This window comes from Colias eurytheme, chromosome 1 (assembly GCF_061535395.1).
Source record: "Colias eurytheme isolate Ceu_HAF_F1 chromosome 1, ilColEury1 Martin Lab GWU primary, whole genome shotgun sequence".
NCBI classification, from domain to species: domain Eukaryota; kingdom Metazoa; phylum Arthropoda; class Insecta; order Lepidoptera; family Pieridae; genus Colias; species Colias eurytheme.
In genome coordinates this window covers 12,264,543-12,291,059 of record NC_142980.1, presented here as the reverse complement: position 1 = coordinate 12,291,059, position 26,517 = coordinate 12,264,543, and the positions used below count along the sequence as shown (strand labels likewise).

The window sequence follows — 26,517 nt, the reverse complement described above, 5'->3', positions numbered from 1 at the left end:
ATTTATAATATTAGTATGGATTTATATTTACGTTTATAACACTAGTTAACCCATTCCTTGGAGTTGCTTTATTCAATTAGGTAATTTTATTTGTTTCTTGCTTCTATCGCTTTTATTCCCGTACTGGAAGCAATATGAATGAGATATACAAAAGCACCTTTAACAAGTTTTAATATGCTCAGAAATGATATGGTTACTATCTTAATAAATATAAATCTTGTGTCACAATGTTTGTCCTCAATGGACTCCTAAACCACTTAACTGATTATAATAAAATTCGCACACTATGTGCAGTTCGATCCAACTTGAGAGATAGGATAGTTTAAACATGTAGGTGCCACGGGCGAAGCCGGGGCGGACCGCTAGTTTTATTATTATAAGTAATATATCTTCTGTCATTATCCTTGACGATATATAGATAAGTACCTATTTCGAGACAAAAATGCTATCTAGTTCCAAACTTAGCTCTGCTTCTGCAAATTTCAAAACAATAAACTTGATTAGAACTAGAATTTTTATTTGCATACATCTTATTAACATAAGCAGGTAAATAGTAATCAGGTGTAGTAGGAAACTATTGAGTCAAGAATCTGTACTTATCATAATCCGTGTTTACATATACACGCTCTATAGCACAATATTACAATATTTCCTACCTATATTGTAATACTGTGCTACTATATTAGTTTAGTTATATTAGTTTAGTTACTTACTGCCTTCATCAAACAATATTTTAATTAGAAATTAAAAAATAAGTAAGATACATTACAGCAATCTATCGATCTAATGCGGTTAAATTATAATTTCTTCTTGTATGTTGATTAATTTTAAATGTATCTAAGTATGTGGAATAATAATAAGAATATTTTCATATATTCACACGGTTGAAGAGTCACAAGGAAGGTATTCTTATTGTAAGAGTGTTTTTGTTTGGTCATATTATAATTTGTAAACTATCTGATGATCGGGACATAATTGAGATGCGGCAGTCGTTAAACATCATACTTGTCGTTTGCATCTCGAAATGGTCCGTTATTTTGTTATTCTAATATTTCTAACTGGTATAATTTGTGACGGTAGTAGAGAAAAGCAAGGGAAGCGGAAAAATGATCTTGGTGACAAATCATTATGGAAAAAAGAATACGAGAGTGAATTAACAGACGCTATGTTGTCTTCGAAACGCCATAAGAATGCCACGCGAATCGCTCAATCGCCAACGACAACTGACAACGAAATGGTTATAGAGAAGCTCGTCGAATCGATCACGTCCAGTGAACAGTACCTCAAGAAGGTGGAAAGCATAGATTTCAGATTAAACAGATTAGACATAGAAATACATGAGAAAACCAATAGCATTCTTAAATACTTAACGGAGATCATTAAAGCCATTCAAAATATGGGAAATTCGGAGAGTATAGAACCAGCATTAGAAAAACTTAATAAGGATATTAGCGAAATAAAGCTTTACTTTGAAAAAAATCCACGAGCAACGGGAAAGGGTAATGCTTAATTAGGATTAATTTAAATTTCTAAAAAAATATGTGGACGTCTGGAAATATTGTTTCATATTTAATTAGTATTGGCCTTGTTGAAAAATAATTTTGGTAGAGTATTGATCAACTCGTATTAACGAACGTAATAAGATTTCAATGTAAAATAAGGGAGGCAGCCGGCTAAAGGGGAGGCATAATATAGGTAGTCACGTGCGCCACCCCTCTGCTAAAATCAATGGCTTCCAGGTATTGATATCCATGCGTGTAATCAGCATCCTGACTATATAGATACACGATAGTGTACTATCTACTATATCTAGTACCTACAATAAATATTTTTGTACAAATATAGTAGGTACGTTGTAGTTTATATTAGTTTACAAAAAAACAATAGGAAAATTATAAAACAACCAATTAAATCTTCATCTGTATATAGGTCGCGTCATGTAAAAAGAACGCTGACGGTTAAGCTGCGCATTGGCGATTTATTGGTCTATTTGGTGTTATGGGGTGGTATAAGAATAACAAATATGTAGGTAGTTGCGAAGCCACGACTCGAGAGTTGAGAGCCTACTTCAAAAATAAAATAAGCAGCAAATAACTTTCGTGCTAAACTCGAGTCTCGATACATGCCAAAACACACCCCATCACTCTCATCCAGCGTTCTTTTTACATGACGATTACTGTACCCTCAAGGCCAAGGGTATTAATTTACGACACATTAACAAAATTTACGATACTACTACGACTAGATAGTACTACTTCTTAGTTCTTATTTCACCGGTCGGAAAAAGGTCCATTCTTTCAAAAATTTTATTAATAACTAGCTGTGCCCCGCGGCTTTACCCGCGTTGTTCTGCTCCTATTGGTCCTAGCGTGATGATATTATATTATAGCCTATAATAGGCTTCCTCGATAAATGGGCTATCTTATTCAATTTAATTTAAATCTAATCTAATTTAATTGAATTTTTCAAACAAACAAACTCTTCAGCTTTATAATATTAAGTATAGATTTACCGTCTTTAAAATTATGTTAGAAGAAATTGAAATACAATTTGAACATTGCAAACTGAAGTCAATTTAATATTTTTTCCAGTGGAAGGAGCAGAGTATCAAGTGGACGCGTCGCTAGACAGCCGGCTCGCGTATTTAGAGAGCCACATGAAAAATATAATGACGAGCATCGAATCCATTGCATCTGTGATTTCAGAAGTAAAATCGCGCCAAAGCGCTCGAATAGTCTCAAAGTAAGAACTACACAAAATGTATATAGTATCTTTAACAAATTTTGCTTTAATATTTTATTGTGATAATTTTTATTTATTTTTTGCAAACAAACAAGGTATTTTGAATATTTTTTTTTAAGTTTATAAACTGGTAAATATATTCGGAATCGATCCTAAGAAAGTTTCACGGTTAGCGGACAACACTAATAATTCTATAATTATTATTATATTAATAATCATTATAACATAATATTTTTTTGTGCCTAGACCTGATGTCGGAGGATCCTTGGAAGCCATAGGCCTAATTTCAGAGTTTAGACGAGCTCTGCAGGAACAAAAAACGAAAAAGTGTGACTGCAAGTTAGTATAAAGCCTATTTTTTCTGAGGAAATATTTTGTTAAGTATATTTTAATATAACTACATTTAAAGAAATAAATATATGGGCGGATGGCCATAATCATCAGAATCACCCATATCTTCAGTAAATTATAATGTTGGTGGAAACAAATGAATCACCAATGTCACAAACAAAGGTTATTCAATCGCACAAATCTATGCGCTAGTAATTAGGGAATCGCTTAATGAATCGCTCTTAATTAGTTTTGAAACAACAATACACAAAATTACTCGGAAAAAAATCGCATCGATTCATCTTCAATCGATTCGTCGCAAATAATCTTCTTATATATAAAAATGAATCGCAAAATGTGTTGGTAAGCGCATAACTCGAGAACGGCTGAACCGATTTCGATAATTCTTTTTTTATTATATTACTTGAAGTACGAGGATGGTTCTTATGTAGAAAAAACGTAAACATGTACCACGGGCGAAGCCGGGGCGGACCGCTAGTAAAATATATAAATGAAAGAAAATCCAACAACTGAATTTTAAAAATTTGTGATAAAAAATGAAAATGAATAACAAATATTATTAGTACTGCAATACATAACAATTATTTCTACATATTCCTTAGGTTTGGAAGAGTAGACCGTGTTGAAAGGTATCCAACGGATTGCCAAGAAATTCAATTGCAAGGCTTTAATGTGTCTGGTATTTACAAGATTCGACCAGATGATATGGAGCCCTTTTATGTACTGTGCGATCTTAATACGGTTGGCGGAGGTTGGACTGTAAGCAATTTAGTATTATAATAGATATTTGATAAACAAACATACCAGCCAACTATTTTAACTATTTACTACTGTAACTTAACTATTTTAACTGTAGGTGTTTAAATTATCATCATTTTAAGGTCATACAGAATCGCTTTGACGGTTCCCAAGATTTCTACAAGAGCTGGTCTGACTACAAGCATGGGTTTGGCAATTTAGCTGGGGAATTCTGGCTCGGGCTGGAAAAACTGAATTATCTCACGAACCAGAAGCTTTACGAATTGAGGATAGAGATGGAAGCGCAGACGGGGCAGGAGGTGTCGGCGTCGTACTCCGTGTTCACTGTCGGGCCGGAGTATGAGGGGTACAGAATAAGCACGTTAGGCTCTTATAGGGGAAATGCTGGTAACTATGACCATATAATATGTAATTAATTAATAATTTAATAATAGGTTTCAAGTTTGAAGATCAAATATAAGATTTGACTACAAGTACTTTTGGTTAGTCAGCCTAGTTTTGGTTTTATGGAAGGGAGTTTTAATTTATGATGATGATCAGTGTCATTCATTCATTTATCTGAATAAAGTATTTGACTCACCGTGACTGACTTATACTTTTTATTAGGTGGTACAGATTAAAAAAAAATGTACGTTTTAAGGTGATTCATTATCATACCACGCGGGTCAGAAGTTCTCGACGTTTGACGTAGACAACGATGAGTGGAGAGATGGCGCGTGTGCCGTCGAACATGGTGGCTCCTGGTGGTACAAGGAGTGTGACAAAAGGTACCTAACCTAATTGGAAATCATCATGACTGTAAATAAACTGAAATTTACTGTAAAAAAAACGCTAAAATTAGTGAATTTGAGAAGCACATATTATACAAAAAAATAAGCATTCTATAAGAATACTAAAATGTACCTACATAGTGCATTGTATATTTCTTTCATTATATTCTTTGATGATTTCGTAAAACTCTTCCATGTTTCCAGTAATTTGAACGGCAAGTACACGACACCAGAGGAACACCACGGGCAGTCGATCTATTGGATCTCGTTCATGGGGCCCAGCTCACCACTTGCCAAGACTAGGATGATGATACGGCCCTTGCCAGCCAGTCGACCTGCTGATACCGAACAATCTAGGGTAAAAAATGTATATGTAGTACTATAGTTATTACCTTGTTTAAGAACTATATTGTGATCTTCCCTATGTCCTGGGTTCGATTCCCGGTGGAGACGAAGAAAAAAAATGTCTCGGTCTGGCAGGACATAGAAGGCTGATCACCTACTTGTCCCTAAAGAAAATCGATCAGTGAAACAGATGTGTAATGCATCTGCCCTTTACCCCACTAGAGGACATGGGACTTCGCTTTATGTCCTTGAATGGTACTGAGCATTGAACCAAGTCTTATCAATTTCTAGTTGTAATAACATTACTGCCTGTAAAACATTCAGTGAAACAGATTGTTTTAAGTTTATGATATAACCACAAATAGCGGTTTATTCTAAGTAATTATGGTTAAAAGTCCTCTTGTACTTACCAATATATGTTTCTAGAAAATTCTAGACGCCCCAAAACCCCGGCCCAGTGAGAAGCATAAGCCCCACAAGGACGTGAGAGGGCCCTACGACATGGCTCGTCGCCCGCCCTACCGCTATGACGATACTGTGCACGCAGAAGGATTCTTCCCGACATATGCTTAGATATTTAATATTAACTCATATAAAAACCCTTATTGTAAGCTTGTTATTGATATGGATAAGTAAGAATTTACAAGATAAATAGCTGTTTATTCTAGGAAATACTTGCGATATTTATAATTTAGATTTTCACAGCAAAAATTTGATCTAAAGTGATGATAAGATTCTATATTATGTTACCCTCCAAGTTTTGAAAATAAACTATAGTATTTAAACGACGTATTATAAACATAATTCATACGCTGAATAATGGGTTTTTGTAAATTGACGCTTCAATGCATTATTTTAGCTCTGTTTCTTTTATAGCTCTTATGTTTCAATGTTTATTTAAACATCATTATGTGAATGTTGAAGTTGGTCGTAAATAAAGTTTTACTTAAAATACCATAATCAATGATTTTATTTCTCGATTGTGATTATTATAGATACCTACTTTAAGTAGTTATATTTGAAATGCATCAGGAATATAAATGTGAATAAAAACAAAAAATCAGTCTCATTCCATTTATTTCATTAATAATACAGATGATGAGAAAAGATTAGCTTCGTTTAAATTGAGCAACAGTGGACAGCAGTCCTTTCAATGTACGAACACAATACAACGATACCGAAATCATAAAATAAGTTACTTGGCTTTCGAAATGGGACTCACATCCAATATATTAACTATAAATATTGTCCAGAAATACATAAGCCACATTCAATTACTTAAATCAACGTTAATTTATACATTTACTAATTAACCTAGGGCCGATAGCCGATGTATTTCTGCCCAAAATGCACGAACAACTCATTCGTTAACACTAACGTGGTATACACAACTCGCGACGCAAGCGCGAACACTACTAACAACTAAGATAGATCGATACAAAAAAATCATTTTAACAACTTGCAGCAATTGCAACTCTTGATCGATTTAATTTAATGGACTTTTCTCATAAGATTTTTGACACAGTTATTAAACTAGTAGATTAGTAAACTAGTAGTTTTCAATTGCTGCAAGTTGTTATAATGCTTGTAAAATTCTATAGAACACAAAGTGACGCGTGTCCGACACGCTCTTCGCCGAAACACCAAAATATACAACCTCTTACGTACAATAATGTCATCGTAAAATATTCATTTGCTCTTGTAAAACTTTAGGTTCCCAAAGCTTAACATATACTGACCCGGTTTTGGTATCCAATAATATCCTTCCTTTCTCATATTTACACTCTCTGAGATGTTATATCAACAACATGAATACAACAACGATGTAACGCAACGCTATATTTCACCTAAAATACAATTTAATCTAGAATGAACCGTAACTAAAAAATGTACAAGTAATAAAAACTAAAAACTAAAACTTACTTAAAAACTAAATTCTAATAAGAGTACGCATTAAGACGATGTAAATAAAAACTTAGTAGCACCATAGACAATAGTTTATGTTCAATTTTGGAAAACAAACATTAAATACTAAACCTATAAAAATTAATATGGATTAAAAGAGACACGTACATTAAAATTGCACTTGCCTTGCGTTTATTTACAACTAAAGCTACTCTATACACGAACCCAACACCTCGACGGACACACATGAAACAACATTTAATTCTGACAAACACACGTAATTACATAAATAACACAAATCTCACAATCGGCACTCGAGTGCAATGACGAGACTAGTTTGGATGGTCAATTTGTTATACACTTAAATGAAGAAATGAAAAACGTTTTACACTAAAATCGACATCACTGAGACAACACAGACACTTAAACGGATAAGGAATGAAGAAACGTTCAGGCTGGTATCGGTTAAAAGAATCAATAATAATTTCAGGGTCTTTTGAAGTGAAATTACTCCATAATGCCGAAACATCTAATTTCTATTTGTCTATATACTCCATTGACTATTGACATTTTTTGTTAGCAATGATTTAATAATAAATGATGCTTTTGTTTTAGGGATTTATTCTTAATATGCTTATTGCGTTACTATAACCAGTTTTATAAATTTCAGCATTTTGGAGTAATTTCACTTCAAATACCCTGAATTTATGATTATTGATTCTTTTTACCGATATCACCCTTGAGGAACGTTTGTAATAAGTTGAATTGTTCCGTGGCAAATCGACGATAAAGGGACAACAATTATTAGACAGAAAACATTTAGTAAGGTACTGCGACTCTGAATAGGGTGAATTTGTAGAAAATCAGCTCAAAGAAAGTAAGAAATAAGTAACAAGCACAAAATAAACCTAAATTGAAATAATGTTAGTTGAATGGAACGGAACAACGTAACGGTAATTTCAATAAACTAAAAGTATTTGAACTAAATAATAGAGAGATGAAAAGTAAAAAAAAACACAGAAAAATGCAAATGGACTCGTTGAGATTGAATCCATTGCGTAAATTAACTTAACGCTAGCGAAATTATTAAAGGATGCTATAAAAGCGAATAAAATACACTTAACTCTAAGTAGGCGGAGCTATCGACATTTGTCCAGTGAAGGTGCTGATGCAGAAGACGAATTAATGGCGAAGCGCGAGGTCACAAACGATTCGACAAAAACTCACTTTTCGTTCGCAAACATTCTATGATTTGATAAACGAAAAGCAACCGTTTCGACGTCGCGCTTCTGACTATAACAAAATGGAGATAAAAAAAAACTATGACTAAAAATTGAAAGTGGTTTCATTAAAATAATATCAAATCGTAGAAAAAAAACTGTACAAGCGGTATAAACATTCACAACAAATTTTTCACTGGGCTTTTACCCACGGGGCTTTACTTGAGATGGTAAGTGTGAGATTAATTGAACACACGGAACACCGTGCGTGCTGCATATTGACATAGATAAAATATTTCTATGTTCCCACTTATCCTAACATATATACCTAAATACTAATAATTTAATTATACCCTACCTACTAACTAACATCTAACTAGCCTAACTTATCGACGTGGTCCGCCATCTATTGGGGAAAATAGAATTATTTTTCTGAGACATTTTGGGAGTGAGTAAAAGCCCATTAAATATCGAATAACAATGATCTGACACAATTAAAATATTTATGTAAATATATCCCTCAGCGGCTTACACGAAACATAAATAATTAAATTATTAAACTATGTACAAAAACGAGTAGTAACATATATTATATAACGGCGCGATTAGAACATCCATAACTTTAGTTTTTTTGGATGAATCTATGTATGAGTAAATATATTAAACTATTTATTAAAATATATATAAATAATTAATATTCTTAGACATTTCACACAACGACGACTGTCTCAAATTAAGCAACTCTTAACTAAGTATGAACTAGACAACAGATTATCATACTGTTTATTTATTTACATATATTCATCCGTAAATCGCGTATACATTATCGAACCCCTGACGCAATAGATCCATCAACCACTGCGCCAATGGGGTTTATCGATAATTATAAACGATTGGACTAAGCGTGTATTCCAATTGTAACCGCGCCGTAAACAATAGCGTAAGGAGAAATATAATAATATTCGAAAGGAAAACACTAAAACAACTAATAATGAACACTTTGCTTCGCCTCTTTGAGGCAGGCCCGCTACACCGGCGGACCTTAATACCAATCTGGAAAGAAAAATATGCAGATTACTAAATGTACTACGTATTTGTAATATGATTAAAATTTAAAATAATAAATTTTTTTTAGTCCTAAGTGAATGTTAATTATTTTTGTTGTGATTATCACGCACGCACATAAGCAAGCTAGTATGTATGTGTTTGTGCGTGTATATATCCATGAACCGTGTACATATGTGTCTGAATATATATGCGTATTCGCATGTGACTACGCTCATTCAGCCGCGTCAGCAGCGTACGAATGTCTATTCATCGTGTGTATGTGAGTCTGCCTACGTCGCGTACACCGCCGCGTGCACGTGTGCGTGTGTATAAATACGCGTGTTCGTGCCGGCTCACCTCATTCAGCCGCGTCGGCCGCGGGCTGCTCGGTCTCGGGGCGCAGCGCGTCGATGCAGGCGACGATCTTGAGCGCGGGCCCGAGCTTCATGGAGAGCGCCATCACGAGGTGCTCCGGCTTGATCAGCAGCAGCGCCTCACCGTCCACCTCCTGCATCAGGAACTCGTCCGCGTACCCCGCGCACCCGGGGATGTTGCGGATGAACTCGCACACCTCGCTCACCTGCACAAACAAATATACATTAAATATAAATATTTGCGTGTACTAGTGTACACACGTAAGAAGAGAAACTTCTTTATGACCTTATTTTTCAAAAAATTATTTACTATAATATGCAACTTTACAGAAATACGTCGAATCAGGCGTGGTAGGTTATACAACAAAATCCTAAGGGTTAATTTTTCAATCCTTGGTTAAAACTTATTCGTCGAATAATGTATAAAACTACCACTTCAAAAATGTATTGTAATTGTCTGTATTTGGCAGTTTACGTGACATTTTAATATTATCGTGTAATATTTTATTGGACGGATAAGTTTTATCCAAGCATTGAAAAATCGGCCCTTAAACAAAGATCCTTCTCACCGTCCACTTATGCGCGTTTGGTAACTTCGCGTCATCCACCGGGGGCTCCACGGTGTCCGGGGGCGGAGGCTCCGGCTTGCTCGCGCTCGTGCTCGTGCTCGCGCTCGGCTCGTTGCTCGAGCTGATGCGCGGCAACGAACTGCTGTCGAGCTTCTGTTTCTTGCCTGTGTTTTGTAATGTGATCGTAAATAACAAATTTTTCGAAGTGATTTAGGCATACAATTAGGATGTTGTATCAAAACTTAAACGCAGGGACAGATTCAAATATTTCTGGCGTTTTATTCTCTGACAGTTAAAATAACGAAATATTTATCTATTTAAACCAGACAGTGGCAGTGGATCAGGGCTATTCTCAGCAAACGAGAGCGGGTCGTAAGAGATTTCAGGTACAATGACAAAAATAAAAAGACGTGTGGAACTCGGGGACTGCCGCGGTAAAGCTATTGCATGCTATGCCTTCAAGCCACACCTCCGCGCCCGTCGGAGTGGGGAGCGTGAGGTTTTTCGTTACTAAATTTCTGGATTCGGTCCCCGCGCTCAAGGCCCGCGATAGAAGCTATGCAATAGCTTAAAAATTATAAACTATTCTGTTGAAACAAGCAAGTATCTTATACTGACTCGAGAGAATATGACAAAGTATCGACACAGTATCGATTAGTTTAGCATCATTCAATGAACAATAAATATTAATATAACTGAAAAAAAAATATAATCACTAACAAGACAATGAAAAATAAATGAATTGATCCGTATAAATTAATATTAAAAATGTATACATACGTGACGGTTCGTCCGAGGGTATCTTGTTCTCTTTATCCTGGTCCTTGTCCGCGGAGCCCCACTCGCGGAGCGGCCGGTTCACCTTAGCCAAATAATTTATCTTGGTTATTATAAGAATACATCTTTATTCATATACTTTTTATTGATAACATTGGAAAACTTAGCATTTTGTCAAGTAAAAGTTGGTTTTTGCGTGAAGTATACTGTATAGTTCTCGCTTATTAATTTTATAGTAACAAGATTCAAAATTTAATATTTAATTTTTACCATTCAAATCCATACTAATATTATAAATGCGAAAGTAACTCTGTCTGTCTGTCTGTTACTCAATCACGCCTAAACTACTGAACCAATTTGCATGAAATTTGGTATGGAGATATTTATCAAAATAACCCGAGAAGACATAGGCTACCTTTTATTGCGAAATATGTACCACGGGCGAAGCCGCGGCGGACCTCTAGTTCTTAATAAACACCAAAAGCTAACACGGGTTCGAATCCTGCCTCGTGACTGAATTTTTTCTATTCTTAAAAAAATTCTCAAGATTGGGTTTATTTATTAATTTCAATAATTATGTGTTTATAACAATAATATGGGACTCACTGCGAAGGGTTCAGCGGCTTCTTGTATCACGTATCCTTCTATCACGTGCGTCAGTATGTTCGGCTTCACCATCGCCTTTGGTAAACCTTTATCTGTAACTAAAGAGATTATTTGTTTAGTTTTATCTGCATTATTACTCTTAATGGTAAGGGTTCCTTCTAAAAATGTGTTTAACTAATTAGAAAAAGATTTGATAGAAAAGCTTTTATCATTGTGTATCACAGTGTTGTATTATTTGCATTTTATCTTTCCTTTTTGTCAACGACCAAATACAACAAATGAATATAAACACAAAACTATTACATACTAAAGTTATGTTTTTTTTTATTAAGGTTATAAAAAATCAATTGAATCCATACTAATATTATAAATGCGAAAGTAACTCTGTCTGTCTGTCTGTAACTCAATCACGCCTTAACTACTGAACCAATTTGCATGAAATTTGGTATAGAAATATTTTGATACCCGAGAAAGGACATAGGCTACTTTTTATCCCGGGAAATAGGGATAGGTTTAATCCCGGAAATCCCACGGGAACGGGAACTATGCGGGTTTTTCTTTTACTGCGCGGGCGAAGCGAAGTGGAAAGCTAGTTTACTATAAACTCTCTCTGTCATAATTTTTTATTTAAAACTACTACATAATATAAGTGTACAGTCATTTACCTTGCTGCGAGCTAATATTCCTGGGCGTGCATTGTGAGCTCTTGAACATGGCGCCCGAGCTGCTGGCCGACACGGGCGTCGAGACTGATGACGTCAGCGTCGATGACGTCGTTGATGACGTTGTTGATGACGTCGACGATGCCATTGACGTAAGCGACTGAGGGAAAAAGGAATTCGTTAGTGGGATAGAAGTTAAATTCAAATATAATGAAAATATATTTTCCGTTTTTTATTTGAGTCTTTTTAGAGTTGTTGAAGTATTAATTAAATCACCACTTTTTACCAGACGAAAATATTCATGTGAAGTGTCAGTAAAGACACAAAGGTATCTTTCAAAAAGTTACCAGTTTTCTACAACTTTTAGATTTCTTTAAACACCAATTATAGGCAGATCTATAGCTGATTTAATTTTATTAACAAATTCTACTGAATCTATTTATACTTTTAATATTGATAAATGATAAATACCTGCGAAGACACGGTATGATGGCCGCTGCTGGTCGTGGTCGTGGTTGTGACCGTGATGGACATAGCACTGTCCGCTTTGCTTGGACTTCTTTTAGAGTGGGACGAGTGGGATGAGTGGGTTGAGTGGGTTGAGTGGGATGTATGGGATGAGTGGGTTGAGTGGGATGAGTGGGAAGAGTGTGTCGGGTGGGATGAATGGGATGAGTGGGGCGTGTGAGAGTGGGATGTGTCTGGCGCTGTTGATGCTGTATAAATTAAATTAACGTATTATAAAAGTATTCGTATGAATCAATATCAATGAAATACTTAATTGTATTTTATTTATCTACTGTTGAAATCTATTACAAAACATGATGGCTGAAAGTAAGCAATTGCTTTGATTTTCCAATTATTACAAGCATAGTGAAAACATATTAAGATATTTCCAAACAAAATCGTTACTTTACTTTGTTTAAAATCATTTTCAAGTAATAATATTTTATTATAAAACATACCAGAAGTGGAGCTATGACTGACTGCATCACTGGATGAAGCGTGAGATGTTTCTGTAGACGAGTCCGTGGACGTTGACATTTGCATCGACCCCTGTTAAACAAAACATATTATTTATATTAATTTTTGAAGTGAAAACTTCTTTAGCGGCGTTGGGTATAAAATCTTAAACTCGCGTCAGGACACGTGGCCTGATCGAAAAAACGTAAGACGGATGTTATTTTTTTTAGCCCTTATATTCCATGCGTAAGACGGATAACATTCCAAAATATCAAACATGCTGAATGTTAATAATCAAGTTTTCACTTCTGCCGGCACTCCCGGAGTGCAAGCCGTCTTTTTTTTTAAATTACAAAACCTATACATGACGTATAATTCATGAAGAATTTGCTCTTGCAATACCTCGTATAATAATGTAATTCAATATTATTATTGATATTTGCTAACGCAGCTGTAAGTAGGCTGAACTATTGCTGAGTTTTAATACATATACTATTATAGATCCCTAATATTAAAATTGGTTTGCTACTAACTTTCTTGGATAAAGTTGTGTGAATACAACATTAAATAGAGATATTTTTGCTGAGTCAGCTCATCTACTCTTGTGAAATGAAATGAAATAAATTTATTTGTCCATTATATGTTTTACAATTAATGTAGGTACGACAGTGGGTCCCAAACTAAGTGAAATACTTGTCTTGGGACCCTGAGTTGCGCTTCTTGGTTATATAGGTACATATGTTATGGACAGTAGAAAGTTAACAAGTAGGTAAATAATCTAATGTAATGGAAGTTAATACAATTAATAATAATAAAAGAAAATGTTGTGTGGTTTTATGAAACCACGGTAACAGTGAAACTGTTCGAACGGTTCCGAACACTGCTTTGCGTAGCGCATGTCGCGTGACGGTCGGCTGCCGAGTAGGTATACCTACTCGACAGCCGCGATACACGCGACATGCGCTACACAGACCAAAAAGTTTGAGACGATGTAATAAAAGTTTCACTTTAAAAACAAAGTACATTATTTTGCGGTTTGCAGCACGCGTGTTCGTGACAGAGTGTGTGTGTGTGTTTACGTATGTGTATGTGTGTTGTACTAATATATAATTTCTAACTTACAGAGGAAATAGTAATTTTATCGTCTGGTTTGAGCATCTGCGACTGTAGCGGTAGCACTGAGCCTTGTACAGGAGCGGTTATCAAACCAAGACCAGGCGCTTGGATCGTAATTTGGGGCGTGCTTAGACTGTTTGAGGATACCTGTTAAAATTTATATATTTTAGGGCGGATTATTCAATGCTTGGATAAAACTTATCCGTCCAATTAAGTATTACACGATAATATTAAAATGTCACGTAAACTGTCAAATACGGGCAATTGGAATACGTTTTTAAAATGGTAGTTTTATACATTATTCGACGAATAAGTTTTATCTAAGCATTGAAAAATCGGCCCTTAATACATATATAGCTATATATGTACTTGTATTTATTAGTTTAGTTATTCTAACGCGAGACAAGATTAACAATGCAAAAACATATGATCTTCTCCAGCTGTTTAACTAACACATTATCATTTGTACATGCATAATATAATCAATAATAACATTGAAAACTGGTATTCCATAGCACGTTAAAGTTCTCTAAAGGGTTTCCTTGCGTGTTGTCGTTTGAACCTTCCAAACGACCAGGTTCCTTCTGGTGGTACCCGTGAATTGTTAAGAGATACATAATATGTAGAGTCTTCAGAGTAAAGTGTTAAGTGAAGGAAATCCTCAATCTATCTATATTTATATTATAAAGAGAAAAGGTTTGTATGTATGTATGTATGGTTTTCACGCATAAACTACTGGACCGATTTTGATGAAATTTGGCACAGATAATCTTAAGACCCTGAGAAAGAACATAGGCTACCTTATATTGCGAAATATGTACCAGGTGCGAAGCCGGGGCGGACCGCTAGTTTGTAATAAAATAATAATAAATACAAGTTTAACTTACAGTTTGCATTTGCGACGAGTTCAAAGAAGACACTCCCATGCCCACTGACGTTTGCACGAGTCCACCGCCGACTAGTGTCTGCAAATAGACATTTAATTAATTATAAAATATATTTCACGTTTATTTATTTTAGGGGCTCCATTTTCTCCTTTCATTTCAAGTAAAGTTCACACAGAGTTTCCCACTTAAAATATTTTAGCAGGGTACCCGTTTACTATAAGTTTGGACCTGCTTTTTATGATGTCACTACAACTCATGGGCACAGTGTTGAAAAAAACATAATTAAAATATTTTATTTGTTAAATTTTGTTTGTGAATCACTTTATATATACTATACTATTACTATATAACTTTTAATAAGAATTTCATCATTGCGATTGGAGGCAATACATTGCACCAGCAAAGTCAAATCTTTTAGTAAACGGGTAGTAACTCCAACTTAACTTATATATTCAACTAGCGGTCCGCCCCGACTTCGCCCGTGGTACCTACATGTTTAAAACTTTAAACTTACTATCTCTCAAGTTGGATTCAACTGCACATGGTGTGCGAATTTTATTATAATCGGTTAAGTGGTTTAGGAGTCCATTGAGGACAAACATTGTGACACGAGATTTATATTATACATAATATATTAAGACTATCCATAAATTAAATTCCTTATATATTTTGTATGAGTAACTTAAACAGTTTACAACAATATTTTACCTGAGGTTGTTGCAACGATTGCAATGAGTTCTGCGGTTGGCTCGTGTTGATCTGACTGACTAGCGTGCCCGTTTGGCCCATACCGCCCAGCTATAACGTTACAAATATGTTACAGATACTAAATAAATAAATAAATAAAATATTAAATAAATATTATAGGACATTATTACACAAATCGACCTAGTCCCACAGTAAGCTCAATTAAGGCTTGGGTTGTGGGTACTAGGCGACGATAAATATAATATTTAATAAATAACATAACACCCAAGAACAAATAATTGAGTTCATCACACAAATATTTGCCCTGACCGGGGATCGAACCCGGCACCGTCGGCTCAGTAGGCAGTTACTTTACCACTGCGCCAACCGCGTCGTCGATACTAATTTAATATAGGTATTTTTATGTAGTTTCTTGTCGGCTCTTCTCCATAGATACTCCTTTAAGAATCGGTGGGAAGTAAATGTTAAAACATGTAATGGCGATACAAAAGTGCTTCAAAGTTTGTAGTTATGATTAAAATATTAGAATATTGTTCGTGAGATTGTAAATTATGCAATATGAATACAAGTAAATTGTTAATATGTTGGAAACTTATAAGTTTTACGTTAATACTGTGACATAAAAAATATTAATCATATCAAGAAGAACATAATTTTGATGGAATTTAAACAAAAACGCACATCGCTAGCGCAACTCATATATAACAGCCCCATTAAAAAAATCAAAATTTACAAATATATTATTTTATTTTTTATTATTTTAGAGGTCCACCCCGGCTTCGCCCGTGGTACATATTTCGCAATAAAAGGTAGCCTATGTCTTTTCTCGGGTATCAAAATATCTCCATACCAAATTTCATGCAAATTGGTTCAGTAGTTTAGGCGTGATTGAGTAACAGACAGACAGTCAGAGTTACTTTCGCATTTATAATATTAGTATGGATTATTTTTAAACAATCCTTACCGGATGAATCTGTTGCACCATAGAGATCTGTGGTAGCCCGGCCATCGGCAACGTTTGAGACACGGAACCCACCGGCAGACTGCCTTGTTGCATCCCCAGCATTCCTAATAACAAAATATTTATTTATTTTACTATGTTATTTAAATATTTATTTTTATTTTACTATATTATTCACTATTACAAATAATATTCATGGCTCTGGTTGTCTGTATGGTTTATACTGAATTACTATTAACATAAATTTACCTAAGCTAACTAATTATTTACACCATACATTCATTAAGAATTTTGATATTGAAAAAAAAAAATAATCTCGCAAAAATAAATTATTAGAAAAAAGGCATAGAAAATATGCTAGAAATAAACATACCTTGTTGTTGATAATGTTGGACCAATTGCTGGTTCTGTTGTTGCTGAAGCAATTGCTGCTGTTGTTGCTGCTGCTGTTGCTGTTGTTGTTGTTGCTAAAATAGCAACAATATTTTGAATACCGATTTTACTGCAGTAAATTAAATCTAATTGCCTTACCTTATGCGTGATGTTCTTAAGTGAAATTTTGAAAAAAAAGACGGGTTGCACTCCGGGAGTGCCGGCAGAAGTGAAAACTTGATTATTAACGTTGAGCATGTTTGATATCCATCCGTCTTACGCTTTTTCGATCAGGTCACGTGTCCTGACGCAAGTTTAAGATTTTATACCCATTACAGAAAAAGTGCTCAACACCGCTAAAGAAGTTTTCACTTAAAAATATTTTTGAATGATCATGAATGCCAATGTGACAACGAATTATGATATGATTTTGTAAAATTTTCCAGATTCTACTTTGATGCCAATTGCCAGGATGAATTTAATATTATTTGTGATTTGTGATGATATGATTTATTCATGTATTATTTAAAACATGAATATTATTTTTATTATCTGTAACTCACCGGGCACTTCATCATGAGAGCAGCGTGAGAAACAAATTCAGAAACACGTTTTAATATACTGACTCTTATAAAAATGTATCTTTTTTTTATTTACTCAATTATTCAAAGTATACAAATATTTATTGTTTTCAGTAATTAATTAATTTTCAGTAAATGTAAAGTATTTTTTAGTATAAAATTATAATAATTTGTCAGTCAGTTGTATGGTTCTTTTGACTCATTTTGTTCTTTAATAAAACATCAACTTATCATTTACAATACTTTAAATTACTTCATATAAAAAAACAAAGACATCAAAATATAGTTCTATTGAACAGAAATATACTCACGGTGTCACAACAAGGCTTTAGGAAAGAAAAAATGGCATTTTTAGACTAATCTGAAGAAATTCTATTGCAATCTATATCTATTTAACTATAGATTAGTTAATTTAACTTATAACTGCAGAACGGCTGAAGGGATTACAATAATTTTTGCATTGATGGATATCAAGATAATAGGTAGTAAAAATAGCTCTGAAAACTACGAAAAGCAACTAGACAGAGTTGAAGGAAGGAATAAACTATAGACCTACATCGTATGTATTTTTACTACATTGAAATAACATACATACATATATTTATTATTTTTTTTCTACATTTTTTTTTATTGTAATTATCTATCTTTATAATCTAGAGCTCAAATAAATGATATAATTACCTGTAAAGCTTGTTGCTGCAACATCTGCTGTTGCTGCATGCTCTTGTTGCTCGACTGTTTGTCCAAACTCGACATTTGCGACATCTGCCCGCTAGAGTTCATAACCAGTAACCTGAGATTCATTGTATGTTGCGGTTAAGTAAATGCAACAATGGTGAAACCATTCCAACCCGACCAATGTTGTTTCACCATTGTTGTTGATAACATTAATCTATACTAATATTATAAAGAGGAAAGGTTTGTGTGTATGTATGTATGGTTTTCACGCATAAACTACTGGACCGACTTTGATGAAATTTGGCACAGATAATCTTTAGACCCTGAGAAAAAACATGGGCTACCATTTATTGCGAAATATGGACCACGGGCGAAGCCGGGTCGGACCGCTAGTGTATGATAAACAACTAGACAACTTTTTCGTATTGAAATTGTCTGAGGCAAAACTCTGCTTACGCTTATTAGGCAGACCTTTCTAATGTGAGACATAATATAATTTAAACATTACTGGCAAAAGGGTATTGATTGGAATAAATGTTTTATACAATGACGCTCGGAAATTTTTAGAGGCGGTTGTATGTCTAGTTGTTTATAGTACGTCAATGTACGATTATTATATTTTCAGTTGTTGAGTAGCACTTTTTAAACACTTTAGATATCTTGATTTTGGATAGATGTTAAATAGTATATGATATATGTGATAATGCCCTTCAGTCTGTTATATTGATATAAAAAAACCTCTTTTATTCTTATTAAAAAAACTAAGATAAAATGAAAAAAACAAATCATCTCTTATATTACATTATTTTATACTTCATTGTACATGAATAAAAAGGAAAAAAAATCGCAAATAAAATTTTGATTACCAATGACAATAATTACGGAATACATACTGTTGTTTCGGCTGTTGTATCTGATGTTGCATCTTATTCGTCTGGTTGGCGGCATCTTGCTTTGAAGCGGGGGCTGGCGAGCGCACGCCTGGCTTGCCGCGTTGCTTGGCCTGTTATTTTTTATTATTTATTATATTATATTGTAGTGAAAACTTCTTTAGCGGCGTTGGGTATAAATCTTAAACTCGCGTCAGGACACGTCGTGACCTTGATCGAAAAAGCGTAGGACGGATGGATATCAAACATGCTCAACGTTAATAATCAAGTTTTCACTTCTGCCGGCACTCCCGGAGTGCAACCCGTCTTTTTTTTTATATTACAAAAACGTCAAAGAGCGATATGGATAGCGATCTGTCTGTGACTCTAGGACAAGGCTTTTTAAAAAAAACTAAATAGTAAATTTTATAAGACAGCCGTCCGTCGGGATTAGAATCTGGAGAGAGACTGAACATGGATGCTATGGAAAACGCTAGGAATGCTGAGAAATGCTGAACAAGCGAAAAGGATGTAGGGTGAGCATGTTAGCGTACAGAGTACGGACATAACAGATCGATATCGATTCAAGATCGAGATTTTCTCATAACAATAAGAATGTATAAAATATGTAGTTCAGAACTCAAATAGTATTCAAAAAGGAAACGCGAGACGCGATTTCAGACATTTATAAATATCAAAAGCCTCACATAATGCATTTTATTTTAAGCTATGACTAGAACTAATTTATCAATATAGGACTAATATATAATGAGTCAATGGATAAGAAACTGTGTTAATCAAAATTTGTAAAGTGCTTTATGCGTAATAAATGGAAATAATAAAACTATGAATTGCACGATTTTAATTGGCAATTAAAACTCATTTCCTTTGAAATATCGTTTCGCAGATCAAGTTATGATCATTAATGTGATCTGACCTAGTTTTTAAAGAAACTTTTCATTGCGATATTCACTCTATCTGAAAAAAACTGGTACAAGGTTTACTATTCAGACAAATGGAATAGGTACTTGAAACGCTTTTAATAATAGTTACTCCCCGGAGCCACCTGGGTCGAACAAAATATAGCCCCATAACTATTAGGTACATCAACATTTGTTGAGTAAAAATTATATCCATCCATTCTAAACCGTCACAAATAACTATACATCTTGCGGAAACCCCCTGTGAATATATCAATGAAATTTTTTTCAATAATACAACACAATAACGATGATAATTTGATTTTGTATTCTGTATAGTGAATTGTGCGTGAGATAAATACAGTATACCTTTTTTTTTTGGCCTTTTGGGGGAAAAAGAGAGCATGTGGGATTCTTACCCTCTTGAACCGCCCTCGGTCCTAAATACAGTATACCTTAACTTATTTAATAACGTTTTTAATGCATATTTCTATATGCTTACCGCATTTTGCGCCTGATTAGCGCTAGTCTGCGTAGAAACACTGGAGGCCGGTCGAATCCCGCCAGAGGGCAGAATGTTCGACAGCGGTCTGGGGCCCTTTGATATCGTATCTGTGGACGCCCTTGGCTTTGAAGTGGTCACCGTTGATGAGGCTACACTTACACCTAGGAAAGAGAAATTAAATAGAATTTATTTCAAAATCATAAAACAATAGTTTAATGGAAACGCACAGCTGATAAAACCGTAATATTCAAATTCTACTATTAAAGAAGAGATAAAAAATGGGGAAGTGTGAGAAATAGCTTATTATTAAAGCGTAGCTTGTTCGCTTGAGCCAATTTAATTCGCAAAGCATTTTTTAATGAAAACACACAGTCGTTTATGTTACATTGGTTAATTAACAAAATATTGAACATGAATAAAGATTTGTATTGTTTGAAACTGTTTGTATGCGTAACATGGAGAGGTAAAGTTATGATTTTGTCATTACACAAATGTCATAAGTCATGTTAAATCAACAGACAGGTTTTAATTCTGCATAACTTATTAATTATTAGGTTGTTTAAAGAGACATTTCATTTCTATCAGAAGTTAGTCAATCGAGGTTAAGTTAGATTGTTAACTTTCAAATGCATTTTCTTCAAGATCCTTATAATAAACAAATTTTGATATCTCGTGAAATATATACGTATTATGGATATACAGGGTGTCCCACTAATGGTATACTAAGCGCGAAGGGATTTGTAGTTTTGCATACACTGATCACGTAAAAAATACTTAAATTAAATTGTATAATGTCGTTAAATTTTATAGTTACCTGAGACATGGCGTCGAGATATTGTGGATCAGGTCATGCCCTCTAAATGAATATTGATTGTTATAATACTAACCCATACGCTGTTTGTGATTACCGTCGTTGTATGTATACTAAGAACTGAGGTTTCATCAACGGTTTATGACAAACTTAAGCAATTTTTAAATATCCTGATGTACTCCAACTTCGCAATGAATTTTAAAGTTACATCTTGTACTTTATGCCAGCTAAGTTTTTTTAGGGATGAAGATTCCAAGTCTAAGTACCAACTTACCCACACGAAGGGATGTTCTGCTGCATGAAGATTAACTAATATAAAACGTACCAGTACTACCTGAGTATGCTGTTAAAATGTCAATGTGAAGGCTCGTTGACCTTAATACCAAAGGGCGGATTGCACACTGTGTATATGCTCCACGCTGCTTCATTTACATCAGACCTTCCAAATTCCTGATAAGGTAATAGTAGCAGATCATAAGACGCTCTGTATGTACACTACACCACTCTGTAGCACTAACATTAATACATAAGCAGGTGACTAACCCGCGTGCGGCGCTGTATGTACACCACCCCACCCAGCTCCCACTATATACAATTACATTACTAACCCGCTCATTGCTCGTTCTGCGGGGAGCGCTGTACGTACGTACACCACCTCACCCAGCTCCCCACTCCTTGACCTACTACTTGGTAGCACTTGACTAACCCGGTAACTGCACGCTATGCAGCGCTTGTTGCATGTACACTAGAGCGTCCAGCCCCCACTATATTATGGAATCGCATCACTAACCCGCGTGTTGCACGCTCCGATGTACACTGGACCACCCAGGTCCCACTACATGCTAACCTCACTAACCGGTGTGCTGTACGCTCTGCGGCTATACGTACACCAACCCACCCAGCTGCCACTACACGCTATCCCCACTAACCAGTGTGCTGCACGCTCTATGTCAAACGCTGTATGTGCTGCTGCACGCTCTGCGGTTGTTCGTACACCACCCCAGCCAGCTCTCTATACACGGTAGGACGCCACTAACCAGTGTGCTGCACGCTCTGCGGCGAGTGCTGTATGAACATGGAGGGCGGCGCGTCCGGCTGCGAGGGCCGGATGAAGATCGGGTTGGGCGCGAGCACGCCCGGCAGCGCGCCCGCCGGCAGCCCGCCCGCCCACACCTGCGGCAGCGCGCCCGAGATCTGCCACGGCGCGAACTGCATCTGCCCGCCCGCCTGCAACCACCAACCTCTTTAACGCGCCCCACAACACACTAGCCTGAACTATACGTGACCGTCCGATGGACACATACGTGCGGACGGCTACACTAACCTATATATACAACTGTATTAAAGTGTAAATAAATAAATATCCTAAACAGGACTGTATATATGTGACAACAACGTTTACACTACGTTATGTAGATGTGTGACTATGTAATCACGCAATACATATAGACACTAATCGCTATAAGAGAGAACGCATAAACGTGAAAAGTAGTGCAGGCGCAACTACTTTTTTAGCGGTGTGGTTTATGAATGAGACTTTAAATATGTATCTCGATTTAGTAGGTACAGAACTAAATCGATCTATCAGTGAAGCAGATGTGAAACAAATCAGTCTCACGGAGGAACGACAGCGTACAGAGGAAGGGACAGCGGACGAGATTCTAAATACTACATAAAACACTATGCGATCATTACTAGACATTGACAGATTTTGTTCTATAGTTATGCTAAAACACAGCATTAGTACAGTAAACTAATCCCATCATTATTATGGGCACAGAAAGCACGCTATACCCAGAAATAATTTATTAATTTACAAAAAAAAAATGTATTTACTTTTACTATTTCATACAATATCCACCAATAATATAACACATCACTCAATTTATAGGTACCACAAACAATCATATTAATCGATAATTAACGAACTCATAAACATATACATGTATATTATTTTAGAATAATATATTTGTATGTATACAAATATATTATTCTAAAATAATCTATCAGCTTTTCTTAGCATCTCAGATTTGAAAAAGAAATACATTGTCTTCATTTCTTTGTATAATACAATTGTTGTCAAAAAAGCTTAAAAACTTTAAACCACACAGATGCTTTGCCCTTGACAATTCTCACACACTCATAAACCATTTCGCACAATTTATAATAAACAAATATTTCGCAATGCACCATTTATAAAGATTCAGTTTGTACCGAAACAACTTTTGCAGGGTTATATGATCAGACCAAATAATAATTATATCAAAATCGCAATACAAAACATATATTGGTACAACATCGCAATGCAGTAAGCAAATCGCAATTAACTAATAATAATAATATAAAAATATATGTAATAGAAAAATGTAATATTTTCATGTACATAATAACATGGGGTTTCCCTACTCAATACTGTAATAATAGTAAGCGTTTTGTCCTCTGTGCCCTTTCAAACTGTTTTTGGGAACCTTTTCAACACAACCTTTAGGAAAAATATTGTCTTCCATCCTTGATTATTACTTCATCATATGAATATTAGAGAGAAGGATCTCCCAGCATTCCTAATAAAAACTTATCTAAATTATTTAAAGGTACAATCAACTGCATACATGTATTACAAATTAATTTAAAAATTGATTCAACTATTCTGATATATATTCTCTGAATATCAGAATCTGACACTAAAACAAAATTGACTATCCCAATTTTTACCGTAAACAGTGTAATCACTATAACACAGACAATTATGTACTTAAAATTTTTACTGTATCCCAAATTACTTAATTTCACTAAGGGCCGATTTTTCAATGCTTGGATAAAACTTATTCGTCGAATAATGTATAAAACTACCATTTTAAAAACGTATTTAATTGCCCGTATTTGACAGTTTACGTGACATTTTAATATTATCGTGTGATACTTTATTGGACGGATAAGTTTTATCCAAGCATTGAAAAATCGGCCCTAACTACTATAATACATGTACACAGCAAACTGCACCCTATCCCCATACACATAAGAACGATAATCACCTGCAGCGGGCTGATGATCTGCGCCTGCGGCTGCTGCCCCAGCACCGGCTGGGAGACTTGCACGCACTGCGTCTGTACGGGCACGTTGCCGTTGCCCGTGTTCACTTTGCCCGTTGTCACTTTACCGCCGCTCATGACCTGGAATTTTTTATTGACGTGAAAACTTCTTTAGTGGCGTTGGGTATAAAATCTTAAACTCGCGTCAGGACACGTGGCCTGTTCGAAAAAGCGTAAGATGGATTTTTTTTTAGCCCTTGTATTCCATGCGTAAGACGGATACCATTCCAAAATATCAAACATGCTGAACGTTAATAATCAAGTTCAATAATCAATAATCAAGTCTGCCGGCACTCCCGGAGTGCAACCCGTCTTTTTTTTTGTGTGGTAAAACTGCATTTTGGGTATTATTAAATATTATTTTTATAACTATCCTATCCTTACAATAATTTTATAAATACGAAAATATGTTTGTTTATTTGTTTATTTTCCCGTTGCATTAAAGTGATTGTAGTATGATTTGTTTAGTGTGATGTTCTTGACAATTTTTTTACGTGGTGAAGCATCTCATTTCCAACGGATATTTCTTTGACCATGACCATATCTTTTTATATCCATTGAATATCGAATAAATTACACTCCTTGATCATTGATATTTTTTTTCAGATAAAAGCCTGCTCAGTTTATATGGCATAAAAGAGATGTTATAATAAAATAAGAATTTCAATTTGCATCACATACTTGAGATAAAGAAACTAGACCTGCATGTGATGATTTACATAATTATCTCTCAACAACTATAAAAGGTCTAAATATAAACATTCTATATAATTATACTAATGTCAACCAAACTGAGTATTATACTTGTATTTATTTAAAAATATACACACATCTCAAAACATGATTATCAATTGACACCTGGATCACATAAATACATAATACATACATAATTAAATCTTATGACATATGGAGAACTAAAAATTCACTGTATAAAATCGACAGTCGTAAATATTTAACAGCTTATTGCTTAGTAATATACGAATTTTGAATAACCTAGATTAAGTACTAGAGCACTAGACTAGGGAAGAAAACCGCATAAAGATTGATGATAGATAAAAATTGTGTCAACGCATAGTGAATGACAAAGTTATTGTTGTTTACGTTCGAAATGTATCGTAATGTTTTATTTATATGCGTTGTTTTCGTATATTTCTTTATCAAATTTCATGTGAAAACTTTACTAGAATATTAGAATAGATTTTTATGAATATCTCAAAACACGAACTTTTCACTTACTTAAATCACTAAAATTGTGTTTTTGCGCACTTTCATTTGTATCGAAAAATAATAAGTATTTTTTGTCATACGCTTACAAGGAACCTCTATCATAATTTATACACAGTGAAATTTATATTAAAAAAAAAATTACCTTATGCATATCACCCGCCTTTTGCTGCTGGTTCATGCCCGAGGCCGTGGCTTGCGAATGCGCAGGCAGTATACTCGGCTGCGAGTTGATCACGCCAAGCGGACTGAACACGAATGTCTGGTTCTGCGTAGTGGGTATAGCCGGTATCGTCGTGTACCCCGGGAACGAAGCTGGTTGGAAAGAAAAAGTTAACAATGTGTTCCAAATTTGAATTTTTATTTCTTTTTCTTGTGACAAATTCGAAATTTAAATTTGAAATGTGCTCTTATTGGAATATTTTTTATAGGTGAAGTTAACAGTGACGTTCATAATTAATAACATGCCGAGATACATTTATAAATTGTTTGCAGGCACATAACTCAGATTTCTCGTGGAGATAATTATTGCTGTATAGTTTGAGAGCACTAGAACATTCTATGAGTGTCATCGTGAATAAAAATAGACACGACGTATCGAATATTTACGTTAAAGAAATAAAATAGGAAATTTTTATTCTAATTAGTAGGACTTTACACATACATTAACGACAAGATTCACAACTACATCTACTCCAAATTAAAT

General features: G+C 34.9%; 2 protein-coding genes across 13 annotated transcripts in view; one reads left to right on the top strand and one right to left on the bottom strand.

Annotated features, from left to right (window-relative positions):
* Positions 1-1,024: 1,024 nt before the first annotated feature.
* Positions 1,025-5,837, top strand: LOC149911298 (angiopoietin-related protein 7-like). Its single transcript, XM_090105042.1, has 8 exons — positions 1,025-1,499; positions 2,592-2,742; positions 2,989-3,081; positions 3,696-3,852; positions 3,975-4,239; positions 4,493-4,619; positions 4,827-4,980; positions 5,394-5,837. Exons 1-8 carry the CDS (start codon positions 1,025-1,027, stop codon positions 5,538-5,540), a joined length of 1,569 nt encoding a protein of 522 aa, XP_089961168.1. The 3' UTR covers positions 5,541-5,837.
* Positions 5,838-6,027: 190 nt separating this feature from the next.
* LOC149911297 (uncharacterized) overlaps positions 6,028-26,517 on the bottom strand; it is a 39,756-nt gene continuing 19,266 nt past the window's right edge. For 4 of the 12 annotated variants that reach the window (XM_090105029.1, XM_090104993.1, XM_090104964.1 and 1 more), the window contains exons 10-28: positions 25,957-26,126; positions 24,531-24,668; positions 22,536-22,725; positions 20,685-20,848; positions 19,287-19,396; positions 18,397-18,508; positions 17,136-17,229; positions 16,766-16,869; positions 15,802-15,891; positions 15,094-15,171; positions 14,213-14,353; positions 13,093-13,183; positions 12,599-12,843; positions 12,131-12,287; positions 11,466-11,563; positions 10,863-10,962; positions 10,083-10,246; positions 9,497-9,719; positions 6,028-9,145 (exon numbers count right to left, since the gene is read on the bottom strand). In XM_090105029.1, coding sequence (XP_089961155.1) covers positions 9,498-9,719; positions 10,083-10,246; positions 10,863-10,962; positions 11,466-11,563; positions 12,131-12,287; positions 12,599-12,843; positions 13,093-13,183; positions 14,213-14,353; positions 15,094-15,171; positions 15,802-15,891; positions 16,766-16,869; positions 17,136-17,229; positions 18,397-18,508; positions 19,287-19,396; positions 20,685-20,848; positions 22,536-22,725; positions 24,531-24,668; positions 25,957-26,126 — 2,468 coding nt within the window. In that variant the 3' untranslated portion in view covers positions 6,028-9,145; position 9,497. The remainder of the gene's footprint in view (positions 9,146-9,496; positions 9,720-10,082; positions 10,247-10,862; positions 10,963-11,465; positions 11,564-12,130; positions 12,288-12,598; positions 12,844-13,092; positions 13,184-14,212; positions 14,354-15,093; positions 15,172-15,801; positions 15,892-16,765; positions 16,870-17,135; positions 17,230-18,396; positions 18,509-19,286; positions 19,397-20,684; positions 20,849-22,535; positions 22,726-24,530; positions 24,669-25,956; positions 26,127-26,517) is intronic. The other 8 variants (XM_090104980.1, XM_090105011.1, XM_090105020.1 and 5 more) reach the window with 8 other exon arrangements.